The 16,979-nt window shown below is 50.7% G+C and overlaps 1 protein-coding gene across 1 annotated transcript in view; it reads right to left on the bottom strand.

Annotated features, from left to right (window-relative positions):
- cdh24b (cadherin 24, type 2b) overlaps positions 1-16,979 on the bottom strand; it is a gene marked incomplete at both ends in the record, with an annotated part of 663,530 nt that overhangs the window by 611,754 nt on the left and 34,797 nt on the right. Inside the window, 1 exon segment of the mRNA XM_084312100.1 lies at positions 2,350-2,517. Coding sequence (XP_084168226.1) covers positions 2,350-2,517 — 168 coding nt within the window.

Raw genomic sequence — 16,979 nt, 5'->3', positions numbered from 1 at the left:
ACATCTATACATTTATGACATACCAGATTTGCAAATACAGTACTGTTTGTGATACAGAAGGAGTCAAGAAAGGGAGACACTGTACAAACAAACAAAATTGTACATTGGACTATTGACAAAACCATACTAGGTAAATGACTGTACATTGGAGGGGGTTGGGTTAGGATATTTACAGGGGCCAGTGTTGAATTGCCTAGTGGGTGTGTGTATTGTATGAAATCAGAACCTGGACAGCACCGTTTGCGTGCAAGCAAAAAAGAAAAAGTCTGCTGTCTGGTTCCACAAGAAGAAGGTTCTGATCCAGATGTTTGAGTAGAAAGCCTTGGTCCAGTAGAGTTCCGTCACAGAGACACTTTACACGAAGACTATGAAGCCCTAGTGTAATTCCCTCTTATGCGATGATGACAGCAACACATTCTTTATAGCACTGGTGGGATTTCTTTACAATCCAGATGGTGAGAACTTACTGCTGCTGCAATAAGAGAGGACATTATGGGGACTGTAGCATCTTCTGGACCTTGTAACAATGACAATAAAGATCATTCTATTCTATTGACTCTTAAAAACGATCTCTTTTCTTTCTTTCTTTCTTTCTTTCTTTCTTTCTTTCTTTCTTTCTTTCTTTCTTTCTTTCTTTCTTTCTTTCTTTCTTTCTTTCTTTCTTTCTTTCTTTCTTTCTTTCTTTCTTTCTTTCTCTCTCTCTCTCTCTCTCTCTCTCTCTCTCTCTCTCTCTCTCTCTCTCTCTCTCTCTCTCTCTCTCTCTCTCTCTCTCTCTCTCTCTCTCTTTTTATTTTTTTGGAGATTTTGCCTAAATTCATTGTGGTCGCGCTCTCTGCCAAATATCATATGAGGCACCTTGTATTACTATTGTAATCCAAAAGTGATATATAGGGTTGTTCATTGTACAATACAATTGATACAGTTGATGTTTCTTGTTGATTATTATTCTCTATGTGTTTTTAATAAAATTGTGTGATATTCTATTACAGTTGTCTTTGGTCTTGTTTTCTCTGGTTATGATCATGTTATTAGTGTGTGTGTGTAAAAAAACTAATTAATAATATAATTATTATAAATGTCGCTCTCTCTCTCTCTCTCTCTCTCTCTCTCTCTTGAAATCTACAGTTACACATTGCTGTATTTAGTGAGGTAAATGAGTACAAGACATGTTTCACAGACACACACACACACATACACACACACACACATACACAGACAGACAGACACACACACACATTTACATTTACACATTTACACATTACATTTACATCTAGTCTAGTTTGCTTATTTTTTTTTGATATGGTACAGTACTGTAGATACAGACACAGACACACACACACACAGAAACACACACACACACAGGCTAGGCCTCCTGCTGGGTCCATTCACTGGAATAACAAAGGAATGACTGGGCCTTTGCTCAGGTGTGAAATGGTTCTAGTGACAATGATCACATTGAATTCTGGGAGTGTAGTTCTCTCATCAGATAGCTGAATGAACTTGATTCTACTTCAAGTCCTATATTGAAAAGGTGTTAGGATTTTACCAGAATGTTTGATAGGACATTGATTGAAAACTATCGTCTCAAATTTGACAATTGATGGCTTATTTTGAAGGTATGAATCTGTAATTTTATATTATGTAACAAAAAAAAGGGGGAAATTCTCAGGAGGAGGAGCTATTTAGGTTAGACTTCTAAGGGATTGTGCTGTTCAAGTTGGTCATGAGCAGTAAGACTCCTGTTTTTATACATAATCAGATTGTTTTTAGTAATACTGTGCACAAGCATTACACTAGAGGTTCCAGTAGTGGGCAGCTTGAATTGCCAGGTCCTAGAACCAGCGCTATGGGGAGATCTTTTATTTTTAGAGCATTAACTCTGTGGAATGGCCTGCCTCGGAACCTCTGCTGCATTTACAGTAGATTCACTTTTAAAAAGAATCTTAAATTGTTTTTAAATTGTTTTTAACACTGTAAAGTAATTTTTTGTTTTTGTTTTACACTAATGTAATTTTAGCTATATTAATTGTTACAGTAGGTTCTGTAGGTAGGTACTGACTTTTAATAATTTTGTTTTTTGCAATAGTGATTGTTTTTGTGTGTTTTTTTGTGTGTGGACCCCAGGAAGACTAGCTGGTTGCTATCGCACCAGCTAATGGGGATCCCTAATACAATCAAAAAAATCAAATCAACAAAAACCGAAGATCTGAGAGGTGCACACAACGACACCAGTGGGCGGCTGGCATACTCCAGGTATCTGGCTTCCCTTGCGCCATCTGCGGATCGGACTCAACGGCCACGAGAAGTGTCGCTGAACCTTGGAGCAAGTGAGTGTGTGTGGTGACTCACTCTGGGTGAAGCGTGGTGGGTTGTCGTTGACGTCGCTGAGCCCCACGGTGATGGTGGTGGTCCCGGACAGACCACCCAGGTGGCCCCCCATGTCCTTGGCCTGCAGGACCACCAGGTACTGGTCCTGAGCCTCACGGTCCATGTCCGGCACCGCCGTGCGCAGGATCCCTGGGGGAGCAGGGGGTTGTGAGGGTTAGAGAGATGGAGGTGAGCACAGATACTCAGGGTGGTGTAACAGGGTGTTGTAACAAGGTGGTGTACAGGGTGGTGTGACAGGGTGGTGTAACAGGGTGGTGTAACAGGGTACAGGGTGGTGTAACAGGGTGGTGTAATATGGTGGTGTAACAGGGTAGTGTAACAGGGTGCAGGGTGGTGTACAGGGGGGTGTACAGGGTGGTGTAACAGGGTGGTGTACAGAGTGGTGTACAGGGTGTAACATGGTGGTGTACAGGAAGATGTAACAGGGTGGTGTACATGGTGTAACAGGGTGGTGTACAGGGTGGTTTAACAGGGTGTAACAGGGTGGTGTAACATGGTGGTGTAACAGGGTGGTGTACATGGTGTAACAGGGTGGTGTAACAGGGTGGTGTACATGGTGTAACATGGTGGTGTACAGGGTGGTGTAGCAGGGTGGTGTAACATGTGGTGTAACAGGGTGGTGTAACAGGGTGGTATACAGGGTGGTGTACCAGGGTGGTGTAACAGGGTGTAACAGTGTGGTGTACAGGGTGGTGTAACAATGTGGTGTACAGGGTGGTATACAGGGTAGTGTACAGGGTGTACAGGGTGGTGTAACAGGGTGGTGTAACAGGGTGGTGTAACAGGGTGGTGTAACAGGGTGTACATGGTGGTGTAACAGGGTACAGGGTGGTGTAACAGGGTGGTGTAACAGGGTGGTGTACAGGGTGGTGTAACAGGGTGGTGTAACATGGTTGTGTACATGGTGGTGTAACAGGGTGGTGTAACAGGGTGGTGTAACATGGTAGTGTAACATGGTGGTGTAACAGAGTGGTCTACAGAATGGTGTAACAGGGTGGCGTACAGGGTGGTGTAGCAGGGTGGTGTAACAGGGTGGTGTAACATGGTGGTGTAACAGGGTGGTGTATAGGGTGGTGCAACAGGGTGTAACAGGGTGGTGTAACAGGGTGCTGTACAGGGTGGTGTACAAGGGTGCAACAGGGTGGTGTAACAGGGTGGTGTACAGGGTGGTGTAACAGGGTGTAACAGGGTGGTGTAACAGGGTGTACAGGGTGGTGTAACATGGTGGTGTAACAGGGTGGTGTACAGGGTGACCAAACATCTTTCCCCGCTTCTTGCAACAGAAGACAACAACAAGTTCAAGTTCAAGTTCAAGTTTCTTTATTAGTTGACATACAAAGATACAGAATACCTTCACATGGAATGCTTTTTTCTGTTATGCTCCTATGAGGATCATAGGACGCTTGGATCATACACATACAGCTCATTACAGTAATATTCCACAATTATTACATTTTAGATAGTAATAATGGTACAGAGCCGTGAGACAAACATATTCATATTCACCACCGCAAACAGACTGGCAGCCGTCATAGGCAGCGCCATTTACGGAAGGAGGGGGGAGTGGGTTGGGGTTGTTACAGGGCTGTAGGGGGGGGGGGGGGGAGTGATAGCCGACAGTGCAGCGCCAATGCAGAGGAAGGGGGGAACAGTAATTTGAATGAATTAATGAATTGTTTATTCCAAGCCATTTTTAGCATGTACAAAAAATTACATACACAAATCAATTAACATAATAAAGTTGGCTGAAAAGGTTAAGGCTGAAGCTACACGCTTGTAAATGCCATAACCCAGTGCATCATCTTACATTGAAATTACGCTTAAAGTTTGAACAATTGATCTAAACATCTGATTTGAAACACTCGGTTAACCATCCACGGTTAGAGACCGCTACTGTTCCTAATTTATGCAAATGACATGTCGTCAGCTTGTGACTGCAACTTGTTTCTGTTCGCGGACGACTCAGCCCTGCTGGTCTCTGACAAGAACAAGTTACAGGTTGAAAAAGCCCTCAGCTCAGAACTCGGCAGAATCTGCACCTGGCTCGCTGATAAACTATCATTACACCTGGGTAAAACAGAGTCCAGTCTCTTCGGATCAAATAACAAATTCCGTAAGGCCGACGGCTTCTCAGTTACAGTGGGTGACAATATTGTCACAAGGAAAGATTAAATTACATACCTAGGTTCCATCCTAGAGGCAAATCTTTCCTGTGACAAAATGGCATCCAATGTAATAAAAAAAGTCAACCAACGAACTAGATTCTTGTACCGGATCTCCTCTCTGGTAAACAAGAATACCCTGAAGACTCTGGCAGGAGCACTCATTCAAGGGTACTACGACTATGCTTGCACCTCATGTTACCAAAGCACCTCAAAGGCCCTAAAACAAGACTACAAACATCACAAAACAAACTGGTCAGACTACTACTTGACCTTACTCCTAGAACCAAATCAAATCAAATCAAATCAAATTTATTTATAGGGCCCGACAACACACGTTAATGTCCCCATGGGCCGTACAGATCTTCTTTAAACAAGTCAAGAAGAAAACATAACAATAAGTCAAGAACAGAACAAGAACACCATAAGGTGCAAACATTTTTAGATGGATGCAAATAAATGAAAGAATGCAAGCACTCCCAGACATACCCCACGCGAAGGTAAGGAAAAACTCACTAAAACCTAACAATAGGGAAAAAAGCTCCACAGGCAGTGTGGAGGAGAGAAACCTTAGAAGGGCCATTCAAGGGGGGATCTCCCTTCTTAGATGTTGGTGATAGTAGTGTTGCAGACGGACAGTTGGTAAGCATGCACTCATGTGTGTAGTGGAACACAGATGAGTGCATGCAATAGCAATTGTACATTTTGAAAAATTAAAGATAGAGCTAATAGCGATAGCAACTGAACATTTTGAAAGATTAAAGATAGAGCTGATAGCAATCTATTTGAGGCACAGGGGCGGCGCAAAGAGGGTCACGTCCTCCCCGTCTTAGTCAAGGGACATTTAACACTCCGGTCGTTGCTCAGGGACAGCCGGAGACAGGGAGATAGGGGGCGGCGCAGAGAGGGTCACGAACTCCCCGACATCATCGCGGGACATCCGGCACTCCGGTCACCACTACGAGACCTCCGGAGACAGGGGGGCACGCAGAGGGGGTCGCAACCTCCCGGCCTTCGTCACGGGACGTCCAACACTCCGGTCAACACTCCAGGACAGCAAGTCATAGGGAGACAGGGAGACGGGACAGGCGTTAGACAGCTCATGAGATTGTAGTAGGCGGACATAGCAATAGATACAAGTGGTAGGCATATATGTGAATGGAGTAGATATATGAAGTAGGCGTATTATGTGAATAGAAATGGAAGTACTTAACCCAGCAATGAAACCGCATTGACTGTTAATCTGTTAACAGTCTGTTAATACTGTTAATCAGTTGACAGGACCACGGACAGACGGCGGTGAATAACTGATCCAAGGCCTCGGAGGTGCATGTAGAGCAGTCACTACAATCTTGGCCAAGACCCCGAGGCATCCATCACCTTAGTCAGCGCCAGGAGACGGGCACTCAGAGAGAAGGGGGGGGGGGGGAAGGGGGGGGGGGGGAAGAGGGGGGGGGGGAGAGTTAGAGAGTTCCCATGTTTGTGGTGCTGCAAAGGAGCAGACATGTAGTACCCTGTAGTGCCATGTAGTACCATGTAGTACCCCGTAGTGCAATGTAGTACCCTATAGTACCCTGTAGTGCCATGTAGTGCCATGTAGTACCCTGTAGTACCCTGTAGTACCCTGTAGTGTCATGTAGTACCCTGTAGTGCCCTGTGGTACCCTGTAGTGCCACGTAGAGCCATGTAGAACCCTGTAGTGCCATGTAGTACCATGTAGTACCATGTAGTACCCTGTACCCTAACTAAACTACCCTGTAGTAAACTACCCAGTGGTACCATGTAGTACCCTGTACCATAACTAAACTACACAGATTAATCTAAAGGTCAGTCCCCGACCAGGTGAGATCAGGGTAGGTTGAAGGAGAGAGAGAAAAGATGAGTCTTAAGCAGGGATTTAAAAGCTTCGACAGAGCAGGCGCCCCTGATGACGGCAGGTAATTTGTTCCACTCGTAGGGAGCGCGGTAGACAAAGGCTCTGTGGCAGGCGGATTTCTTTTTAACCCTAGGGGTCGATAGAAGCCCCGCATTTTGTGAGCGCAGAGCACGAGCGGGCGAGTATCGGGAGATGAGATCGGATAGATAGAGCGGTGCAAGCCCATTTAAAATTTTGTAGGTGAGGAGAACCCACCTCACCCCTGCCCACTTTGACAACCTAGGATGGCATAGAGTAAACAACAGAGTACAGCAACTTGCAATGGGCCTGGTCTACAATATACACTATATGACTAACGTACCCATGTACATGTCAAAATACTTCTCAAAGGTCAGTGAATACCACGATCACAACACCAGAGGGATCTGCACAAATCATGTTCAACCCAGATTCGGCTCAAACAAGGGACTAAACACGTTTCGCAATTATGCCACATCAATGTGGAACGCCCTACCCAAAGCTGTAAAGGAATGTGAATCACTACCCTCCTTCAAAACCACTCTCAAAGAGCACCTACGGGTGGCTGTAATTAGAAACTGGCCCCTGTAAATGTCCTAACCCAACCCCCTCCAATGTACAGTAAATGTCCTAACCCAATAATACACAAGACCCTCTTCTTGGGACCAAGTAAGGATTCGTTGATAATCCAATGTACACTTACCCCCACCCGCCTACCCATCCCGACATTTGTGATGTCACAGTATGATGTCATAAGCAAACATTTGTGTCTCTATATATAGTCCACAATTCTCTCAGCCAGGCAGTGTGTAGCTTGAAACAGGACTGAACAGGACTGAACAGATAGACTAAACAACATAGACTGCAGCCTGCATTTCTCAACCAGGGTGCCAAGCATACAGTTTTGCTGTGGAAAGAGCCGGCAAGTTGATTTACGGCTTTCCAGTGTGGAGGAATGTGTTGAGTCGGCGGTGATTTTGGAGACTGGAAAAATACAGTTATATAGTCGTACTGGCGAATCGCGTCTCGCTCTTTCGCCTATTGAGATATACCTCATCTCCAGTACCTACTGTACTACATGAACAAAAACAAAACACCCTTGCACTTGACCAGGCCCCGCCCCAGTGACCTCCCTATAAGTCACAAGGCGTGATCACACTCGCCCTTCCTCTTTTTCGCTTTCCATCATGGCGGTTGCTTTGCACCCTGTGCTAGCGTTGATGAACTGCAGAGAGAAATTGAACAATGCCGGAGATTTGCCAGCCCCTGGAATCTTCTCGGCATGTTCCAACGGCGCTCGTATGGGTTCTGCGGTCCTGCAGCTGGATGCATCTCGATGCATCTCTGCGACGGGCCTGTACTGGGGTTTCCTCGTCTTGTTGACAGCAGACAGAGGGACGTCACGCGATGTGTAGCTATCGGGCTAACTCGCGTCCAGGTAGGATCTGCGCCACTAGGCATAACAATGCTGGCGTTGGTGATGCTGCTCGAGTTGTCCCGGGAGACAACCGAGTTGTGTATTGGCGCAAGGGGCAGGATATCTGGGTAAACGTTGTTGTTTTCCCGGTTATCCTGGAGCGTGCGGCTAACGCTATGCTATTTGCTGGGTTACTGTTTCTATTTTGATTCCCCGCTGAGGGATGTCTTTTTAAAAGGTCTTCCCTCCTCTTAACCATTCATGCTGACGGTCAATCGGTGTCTACTGTTGGGAGTATTGCAGGGATTTGTTTACCTTTTTCATGGGTGAATGGGCTGAGGTCTAGGGCTGGTGTGCCTTTTGTGAATATTATGAATGGTATCCGGGACTGGTTTTCTCTGGTCCGCATCCCCTTAATGTTGTGTGTATGGGCTAGGCCATTCTACAGTGTATTGGTGGTGTTTTCAGTTAATTTATTCATTAACCCCTTCATGGGTGCACACCACAGTGGAGGTTGCTGGTTGCAACGACCACTGGTGATCCGTGTTTATGAAGCAGGTGGCATCAGTCCTTTGCCTCTGGCATGTTGAAACAGTGCCCCGCCCGGCCGACGCCATGAGGTGGGTCGGCCCGGCGGATGGCTGGTGGGCTGTTAAGCCTGTACCGCCACGGTATAGAATTAGCAGCGGTTAGTAACTTTGTTCGCATTGCTGTTTTTTTCTGTCAAAAATGGTGTCTGGTGGTGGGGCCATGAGGGCCAGCCGACGTCGAAACATCGCGCGAGGTTGTTGACGTTATTAGCTTTGACCTAGCCGCAAGCTATAACCGCAGGGAGGGCTAGGATGCTGTCAACGCTTGTTTACAGACATCTTGGTTGGATTGGTCTCCCTTTGAGGGGGTGAGAAGTTAAGAATTGTTCCCTCCTCAGGGCTCCCCTCTCCGCAGAGGATCTTTGGTCTTCCGCTGGAGCGCAGGCGGTATTGGACCTAGGCCCCACACCGCCTCACGCCGCGCAGCCAGAGGTGAGAGCACGGCCTCACCAGCGGTTGTGGCGAGGCCCTCAACCGGTGGCCATGTTTCCTCAGACGGAGGTACCCTGGGCGTTAAGTCAACAGGTGTCTACAAGGCCGACAGCCTTGGCGGCCGAGGGATCGGCCACATTGGATGAGCACGGCCTGAGAAACCGTCGCCGTCCTGCCGTGTGCAGCCCGCTCTCCGATCACTCCCTCCCCCAACACCAGCGGAAAAGGGGCTCTGATTTGTTTTCCTTTGGCTGCGGGCCGCGGCCTTCAATGAAGCGCATGCGGCCCCACGTTTCGCTTCTCATGGGGACAGGGGCTGACACCCAGTTGATGGCTGAGCCTGGGTCTGTCCGTGAGAATGTTGTGCTGTCAAGTGGCTCCCACACCATAAGCTGTGTTTGGTTGAGCCTGGTGTTACGTCTGTCAACTACAAGTGTTGTCAGCAGGGGGGCTCAAGACCTTTTGGAGGCAAACAGTGCGGGCTTCCCCGACCTCGCCTTCGCCAGGCAGGGTGTCACGTTGGTGCCTCCCACTCCCGCAAGATCGGCAGTGGTCTGGCAGGTGCGCGTGATTTGGGTGGTAGTAATATCACTGCAGGGCTACGGTGTGTGGGAACCCATGGGGGCCACACACCTTGCATGTCTAGCTGCAGAACAACTCCTCAGCATGTTCTGGAGGGGTGTTCAGTGGGGGAGCTTTTGTCACCTGGTATGATGTCAGCTTCTCCCGTATCAAACCGGCCCTTTCTGTCGGGGTCCCCCCTTGGGTGCGATTGCCTCGTGGAATGTCCTGCCCGCACGGTTGGCGGGTTCAGAGTTGGCTACGCACAGCGGGAGGGACCGGGCCGCCTATCTACAGTTCTTTGAGGACCAGCGCCAAATGGCGGCGGGTGCATTCTGGGAGTATCATCACATATGGCGTCAGCAGTACCATATGTCGAGGTGGATGGAGAGAACGTTGAGGCGGGGGCTTGTCTTGCAGTTTGCAGAACCCCACCCTCCGTTTTCAGGTTTGGTGCAGACCCTGTTGTCAGGGTCGGCAGCAGTGACAGCTCTGGTCAACGAGATCCAATCTCTGTGGGCTAAGCAAGCCTTCGTTGTGGCGTTTTCCTCCCGGTATTCTCTGGTGCCCGAAAAATCGGGAGGGGGGGTGTCAGACCCATGCTGGACCTGTCCCATGGGAAGGTTCAGCATTTTGGACCCTCTCCTACCTGTTGAACACTGTCAGGTGGGGGCCTGGTTCTCCTCCATAGACCTGTAGGATGCGTATTCGAATCCCCGATCTTCCATCCTAGGGCTTACCTACGCTTCCTTTGCAGGGTTTAGCGTATGAGTACCAGAGGCTGCCGTTCGGCTTTTCTCTGGCTCCCCGCATCTTCACCAAGTGCGTGGAGGCCGCACTGGGGCCTCTGCGTCGTCAGGGGTTACGAAGTGTATTCTGCCCTGACGACGTTCTGGTCCTTGACGGTCAAGGTGGATCGTCAGGTCTCATACCAGGCAGGTGGTGGAATTCCTCACCAGCCTGGGGTTTGCTGTAGACTGGAAGTAGAGTACTCCTCTTCCCAGTCAACGGGTGGAGTGCTATGGGCATCCCTCTCAGAGCATGTTATCGACACGCTTGGGAGGTTCCGTCCTAGGACGGTTACGGCGCTGTCCGTGATACGCCTGCTCGGTATGATGGCATCTGCTCATTCCGTGGTCCCTCTTGGCCTTCTCTTCACCTCATGAGGAGGATACGGAGGTGGTTTTTCCAGTATGGAAATAGACCCGGTGAGAGGCAAGTGGAAGCGGCTAAGGTTCCCGTGTCAGTACTGGGGGACCTCGCCCCATGGGCAGTAGGCTGTCACACGTCACTGTTTTCACCGACGCCTCCCTCACTGGGGACGCATCGGGCCAACGCAGTAGGGGGCAGCTGGCAAGACCATGCTGCCCGGTCTGCGCTACGTTCAATGTGTTGGTATTGAAAGCGGTCCTTCTGGTCCTCAAACGGTGTTTTGATCAGGACGAACAATACGACGTCAGCGTCGTATATCGACAGACAGGGAGGAGTACGCTCCCCCCGTCTGCACCGGGCGGCGGTCGGCTGGCTATGGGCGTTCTCCATCTGCGCAGCCTGAGGGCTCTCCACATCCCCGGCAGGGTGAATGTGGGTACAGGTGTGATGTCGCGGGGCGGTCCTCACCCTGACGAGTGGGGATTACGTCCAGACATAGTCGGGCAGGTCTGGGACCGATGCCGTGGCCGCCTGGGATTCTTTCCCCCCATACATCTGTTAGGTCAGTTGTTGGAGTGGGTACGTTGAGGAGCGCAGGACCTTGATCCTGATTGCGCCGGACTGCGGCGCAGCTGTGTGGTTCCCGGTCCTGATCCAGCTCTTGATAGCCCCGCCGTGGCCTGTTCCTTGGTCATTGCGGGCCCTCTCTCAAGCGCACGGGTCTCTGTGGCAGTCCCTGTGCTGGGCCAGCCACTGATGGTTTGGCTGGTGAGAGGGTGAGTCTGGAGAGGATGGACCCTTCTGTGGTCAACACCATCCGGATCGCGCATGCTCCCTCCACTATCGCGGTTTACGCGGGTAGGTGGCATATTTTCCAAGAGTGGTGTAATGTGGGGGGCTGGGACCCGGTGTCCTGCCCCCTGGACGCTGTCCTTACCTTCCTTCAGTCTATTCTTGATAGACTGTCGGCTTCGACGGTGAGGGTATATGCTGCGGCTATATCCTCTTGTCATGAGGGGTTTGAGGGCGTTACGTTGTTCAGCCACCCTCTTGTGAAGCGTTTCCTGCTTGGCGCCTTAAGCCGGTGAAACGTTCTCTGTCTCCGAGTTGGGATCTTCAATTGGTCCTCGGTCGGTTTTCCGAGGCCCCGTTTGAGCCTCTTGAGCAAGCGCCTTTGGAACAGCTGTCTATCAAGACTGCGTTCCTGCTGGCCATCACCTCCGCTAAGCGTGTGGGTGAGCTCTGTGCTCTCTCGGTGCGGCCTGAGTGCCTGTCTATTCGTGTCAACAGCGGTGCAACTCTGAGGCCTAATCCAGTCTTCGTGCCAAAAAATATCCGGAGCTCTTTTCGCTCCAGGGATATTGTGGTTAAGGCGTTTCATCTGCCTCCTCACGCTAGTGATTTGGAGGCGAGCCTTCACCTGTCATGTCCGGTCCGGGCTTTGGGGATTTACCTCAGCCGGACTCAGGACCTCAGGGCTACCGATCAGCTCTTTGTCTGTTACGGTGGCTCTCGCGCTGGTAAGGCACTGTCAAAACAGCGCCTGTCCCATTGGTTTTGCGAGGGCATTGCCCTTTGCTACACGTTGGCTGGGCTGGCCCCCCCTGGCGGTGTCAGGGCACACTCCACTCGTGGGGTGGCGGCCTCTGCCGCCCTGTTAGGAGGGGCCTCGGTGGAGTACATCTGTGCTGCGGCCTCATGGTCCTCCCCGGGTCCCTTCGTAAGGTTTTACCTCATGGACATGACTGGGGGTTCTGTCTCCGAGGCGGTTCTGAGGTCTGGAACCTCCCCTGCTTCCCGCCTTTCGGTGGATTAGCAGGGCTGTGTGGGTGTGTGCCACAAGGTGTTGTGTCACACGTGGTCCCGCCTGTGCTGTGCGTTAGAGGTTTCTAGTTCCCTCTTTTCGCACGTGGGTGGAGTTGACTGCCGTCCCCTCTTCGCTAGGAAGGGGGGGTGACGGGACTCCCCTCCCCCCTGGTGTAGGGCTTGCGGGTCCTCAGGGGGTACATTTGTCGGTCCTCGCGTCTGCTCTGTCCCCATATCTCGATAGGCGAAAGAGCGAGACGCGATTCACCAGTATGACTATATAACGATAGGTTATGTATATAACCTAGTTATATGAGTACTGGCTGAGCGTCTCGCTCTTTAGCACGCCCTGAGGTCCCTTGGGGGGGGGGGTTTCTGATGGAAAACTCTTCCCGAGGAAGGGCCAGTGTGACCACGCCTGGTGACTTATAGGGAGGTCACTGGGGCGGGGCCTGGTCAAGTGCAAGGGTGTTTTGTTTTCGTTCATGTAGGTACTGGAGATGAGGTATATCTCGTTAGGCGAAAGAGCGAGACGCTCAGCCAGTACTCATATAACTAGGTTATATACATAACCTATCTTTCTCTTACCTCATAGTAGTAACGTGAATATTTAGGAAAATAGCTTTAGGACCACTTCTGTAAAGAAAGACTTCTTTATCAACGAACGTACTACTCACGAGTAAGCAACTTTAACCAGTAGAGTGGAACGTCGGCCCTCATAGAGGAGGTTCTCCCTCAGGACCAGTGCTGTTCTCCCTCAGGACCAGTGATGTTCTCCCTCAGGACCAGTGCTGTTCTCCCTCAGGACCAGTGATGTTCTCCCTCAGGACCAGTGCTGTTCTCCCTCAGGACCAGTGCTGTTCTCCCTCAGGACCAGTGATGTTCTCCCTCAGGACCAGTGATGTTCTCCCACATCAGGACCAGTGCTGTTCTCCCTCATCAGGACCAGTGCTGTTCTCCCTCATCAGGACCAGTGCTGTTCTCCCTCATCAGGACCAGCGATGTTCTCCCTCATCAGGACCAGTGATGTTCTCCCTCATCAGGACCAGTGCTGTTCTCTCTCAGGACCAGTGCTGTTCTCCCTCATCAGGACCAGTGATGTTCTCCCTCAGGACCAGTGATGTTCTCCCTCATCAGGACCAGTGCTGTTCTCCCTCATCAGGACCAGTGCTGTTCTCCCTCATCAGGACCAGTGATGTTCTCCCTCATCAGGACCAGTGATGTTCTCCCTCAGGACCAGTGATGTTCTCCCTCATCAGGACCAGTGCTGTTCTCCCTCATCAGGACCAGTGCTGTTCTCCCTCATCAGGACCAGTGATGTTCTCCCTCATCAGGACCAGTGATGTTCTCCCTCATCAGGACCAGTGATGTTCTCCCTCATCAGGACCAGTGATGTTCTCCCTCATCAGGACCAGTGATGTTCTCCCTCATCAGGACCAGTGATGTTCTCCCTCATCAGGACCAGTGCTGTTCTCCCTCATCAGGACCAGTGCTGTTCTCCCTCATCAGGACCAGTGCTGTTCTCCCTCATCAGGACCAGTGCTGTTCTCCCTCATCAGGACCAGTGCTGTTCTCCCTCATCAGGACCAGTGCTGTTCTCCCTCAGGACCAGTGATGTTCTCCCTCATCAGGACCAGTGCTGTTCTCCCTCATCAGGACCAGTGCTGTTCTCCCTCATCAGGACCAGTGATGTTCTCCCTCAGGACCAGTGTTGTTCTCCCTCATCAGGACCAGTGTTGTTCTCCCTCATCAGGACCAGTGATGTTCTCCCTCAAGACCAGTGATGTTCTCCCTCATCAGGACCAGTGATGTTCTCCCTCATCAGGACCAGTGATGTTCTCCCTCATCAGGACCAGTGCTGTTCTCCCTCATCAGGCCCAGTGCTGTTCTCCCTCATCAGGACCAGTGTTGTTCTCCCTCATCAGGACCAGTGATGTTCTCCCTCATCAGGACCAGTGATGTTCTCCCTCATCAGGACCAGTGCTGTTCTCCCTCATCAGGACCAGTGCTGTTCTCCCTCATCAGGACCAGTGCTGTTCTCCCTCATCAGGACCAGTGCTGTTCTCCCTCATCAGGACCAGTGATGTTCTCCCTCAGGACCAGTGTTGTTCTCCCTCATCAGGACCAGTGATGTTCTCCCTCATCAGGACCAGTGATGTTCTCCCTCATCAGGACCAGTGTTGTTCTCCCTCATCAGGACCAGTGATGTTCTCCCTCATCAGGACCAGTGTTGTTCTCCCTCATCAGGACCAGTGATGTTCTCCCTCATCAGGACCAGTGATGTTCTCCCTCATCAGGACCAGTGATGTTCTCCCTCATCAGGACCAGTGCTGTTCTCCCTCATCAGGACCAGTGCTGTTCTCCCTCATCAGGACCAGTGATGTTCTCCCTCAGGACCAGTGATGTTCTCCCTCAGGACCAGTGATGTTCTCCCTCATCAGGACCAGTGCTGTTCTCCCTCAGGACCAGTGATGTTCTCCCTCATCAGGACCAGTGTTGTTCTCCCTCATCAGGACCAGAGCTGTTCTCCCTCATCAGGACCAGTGATGTTCTCCCTCAGGACCAGTGATGTTCTCCCTCAGGACCAGTGATGTTCTCCCTCATCAGGACCAGTGATGTTCTCCCTCATCAGGACCAGTGATGTTCTCCCTCATCAGGACCAGTGTTGTTCTCCCTCATCAGGACCAGTGCTGTTCTCCCTCATCAGGACCAGTGCTGTTCTCCCTCATCAGGATCAGTGATGTTCTCCCACATCAGGACCAGTGATGTTCTCCCTCATCAGGACCAGTGTTGTTCTCCCTCATCAGGACCAGTGCTGTTCTCCCTCATCAGGACCAGTGCTGTTCTCCCTCATCAGGACCAGTGTTGTTCTCCCTCAGGACCAGTGCTGTTCTCCCTCATCAGGACCAGTGATGTTCTCCCTCATCAGGACCAGTGCTGTTCTCCCTCAGGACCAGTGATGTTCTCCCTCATCAGGACCAGTGATGTTCTCCCTCATCAGGACCAGTGATGTTCTCCCTCATCAGGACCAGTGCTGTTCTCCCTCATCAGGACCAGTGATGTTCTCCCTCATCAGGACCAGTGATGTTCTCCCTCATCAGGACCAGTGCTGTTCTCCCTCATCAGGGCCAGTGATGTTCTCCCTCATCAGGACCAGTGCTGTTCTCCCTCATCAGGACCAGTGATGTTCTCCCTCATCAGGACCAGTGATGTTCTCCCTCATCAGGACCAGTGCTGTTCTCCCTCATCAGGACCAGTGATGTTCTCCCTCATCAGGACCAGTGCTGTTCTCCCTCATCAGGACCAGTGATGTTCTCCCTCATCAGGACCAGTGCTGTTATCCCTCAGGACCAGTGCTGTTCTCCCTCATCAGGACCAGTGATGTTCTCCCTCATCAGGACCAGTGCTGTTATCCCTCAGGACCAGTGATGTTCTCCCTCAGGACCAGTGCTGTTATCCCTCATCAGGACCAGTGATGTTCTCCCTCATCAGGACCAGTGATGTTCTCCCTCATCAGGACCAGTGCTGTTCTCCCTCATCAGGACCAGTGATGTTCTCCCTCATCAGGACCAGTGATGTTCTCTATCAGGACCAGTGCTGTTCTCCCTCATCAGGACCAGTGATGTTCTCCCTCAGGACCAGTGCTGTTCTCCCTCAGGACCAGTGATGTTCTCCCTCATCAGGACCAGTGTTGTTCTCCCTCAGGACCAGTGATGTTCTCCCTCAGGACCAGTGCTGTTCTCCCTCAGGACCAGTGATGTTCTTCCTCATCAGGACCAGTGATGTTCTCCCTCAGGACCAGTGATGTTCTCCCTCATCAGGACCAGTGCTGTTCTCCCTCAGGACCAGTGATGTTCTCCCTCATCAGGACCAGTGATGTTCTCCCTCATCAGGACCAGTGATGTTCTCCCTCATCAGGACCAGTGATGTTCTCCCTCATCAGGACCAGTGATGTTCTCCCTCATCAGGACCAGTGATGTTCTCCCTCATCAGGACCAGTGTTGTTCTCCCTCAGGACCAGTGATGTTCTCCCTCATCAGGACCAGTGATGTTCTCCATCATCAGGACCAGTGATGTTCTCCCTCATCAGGACCAGTGATGTTCTCCCTCATCAGGACCAGTGATGTTCTCCCTCATCAGGACCAGTGATGTTCTCCCTCATCAGGACCAGTGCTGTTCTCCCTCATCAGGACCAGTGATGTTCTCCCTCATCAGGACCAGTGCTGTTCTCCCTCATCAGGACCAGTGATGTTCTCCCTCAGGACCAGTGATGTTCTCCCTCAGGACCAGTGATGTTCTCCCTCATCAGGACCAGTGCTGTTCTCCCTCATCAGGACCAGTGATGTTCTCCCTCATCAAGACCAGTGATGTTCATCCCTCATCAGGACCAGTGATGTTCTCCCTCATCAGGACCAGTGATGTTCTCCCTCATCAAGACCAGTGATGTTCTCCCTCATCAGGACCAGTGATGTTCTCCCTCAGGACCAGTGATGTTCTCCCTCATCAGGACCAGTGCTGTTCTCCCTCATCAGGACCAGTGTTGTTCTCCCTCATCAGGACCAGTGATGTTCTCCCTC

This window comes from Notolepis coatsorum (assembly GCF_963971535.1).
Source record: "Notolepis coatsorum genome assembly, chromosome: 4".
NCBI lineage: Eukaryota > Metazoa > Chordata > Actinopteri > Aulopiformes > Paralepididae > Notolepis > Notolepis coatsorum.
The sequence above is the reverse complement of the archived record's forward strand: the minus strand, read 5'-3'. Positions and strand labels throughout refer to the sequence as shown.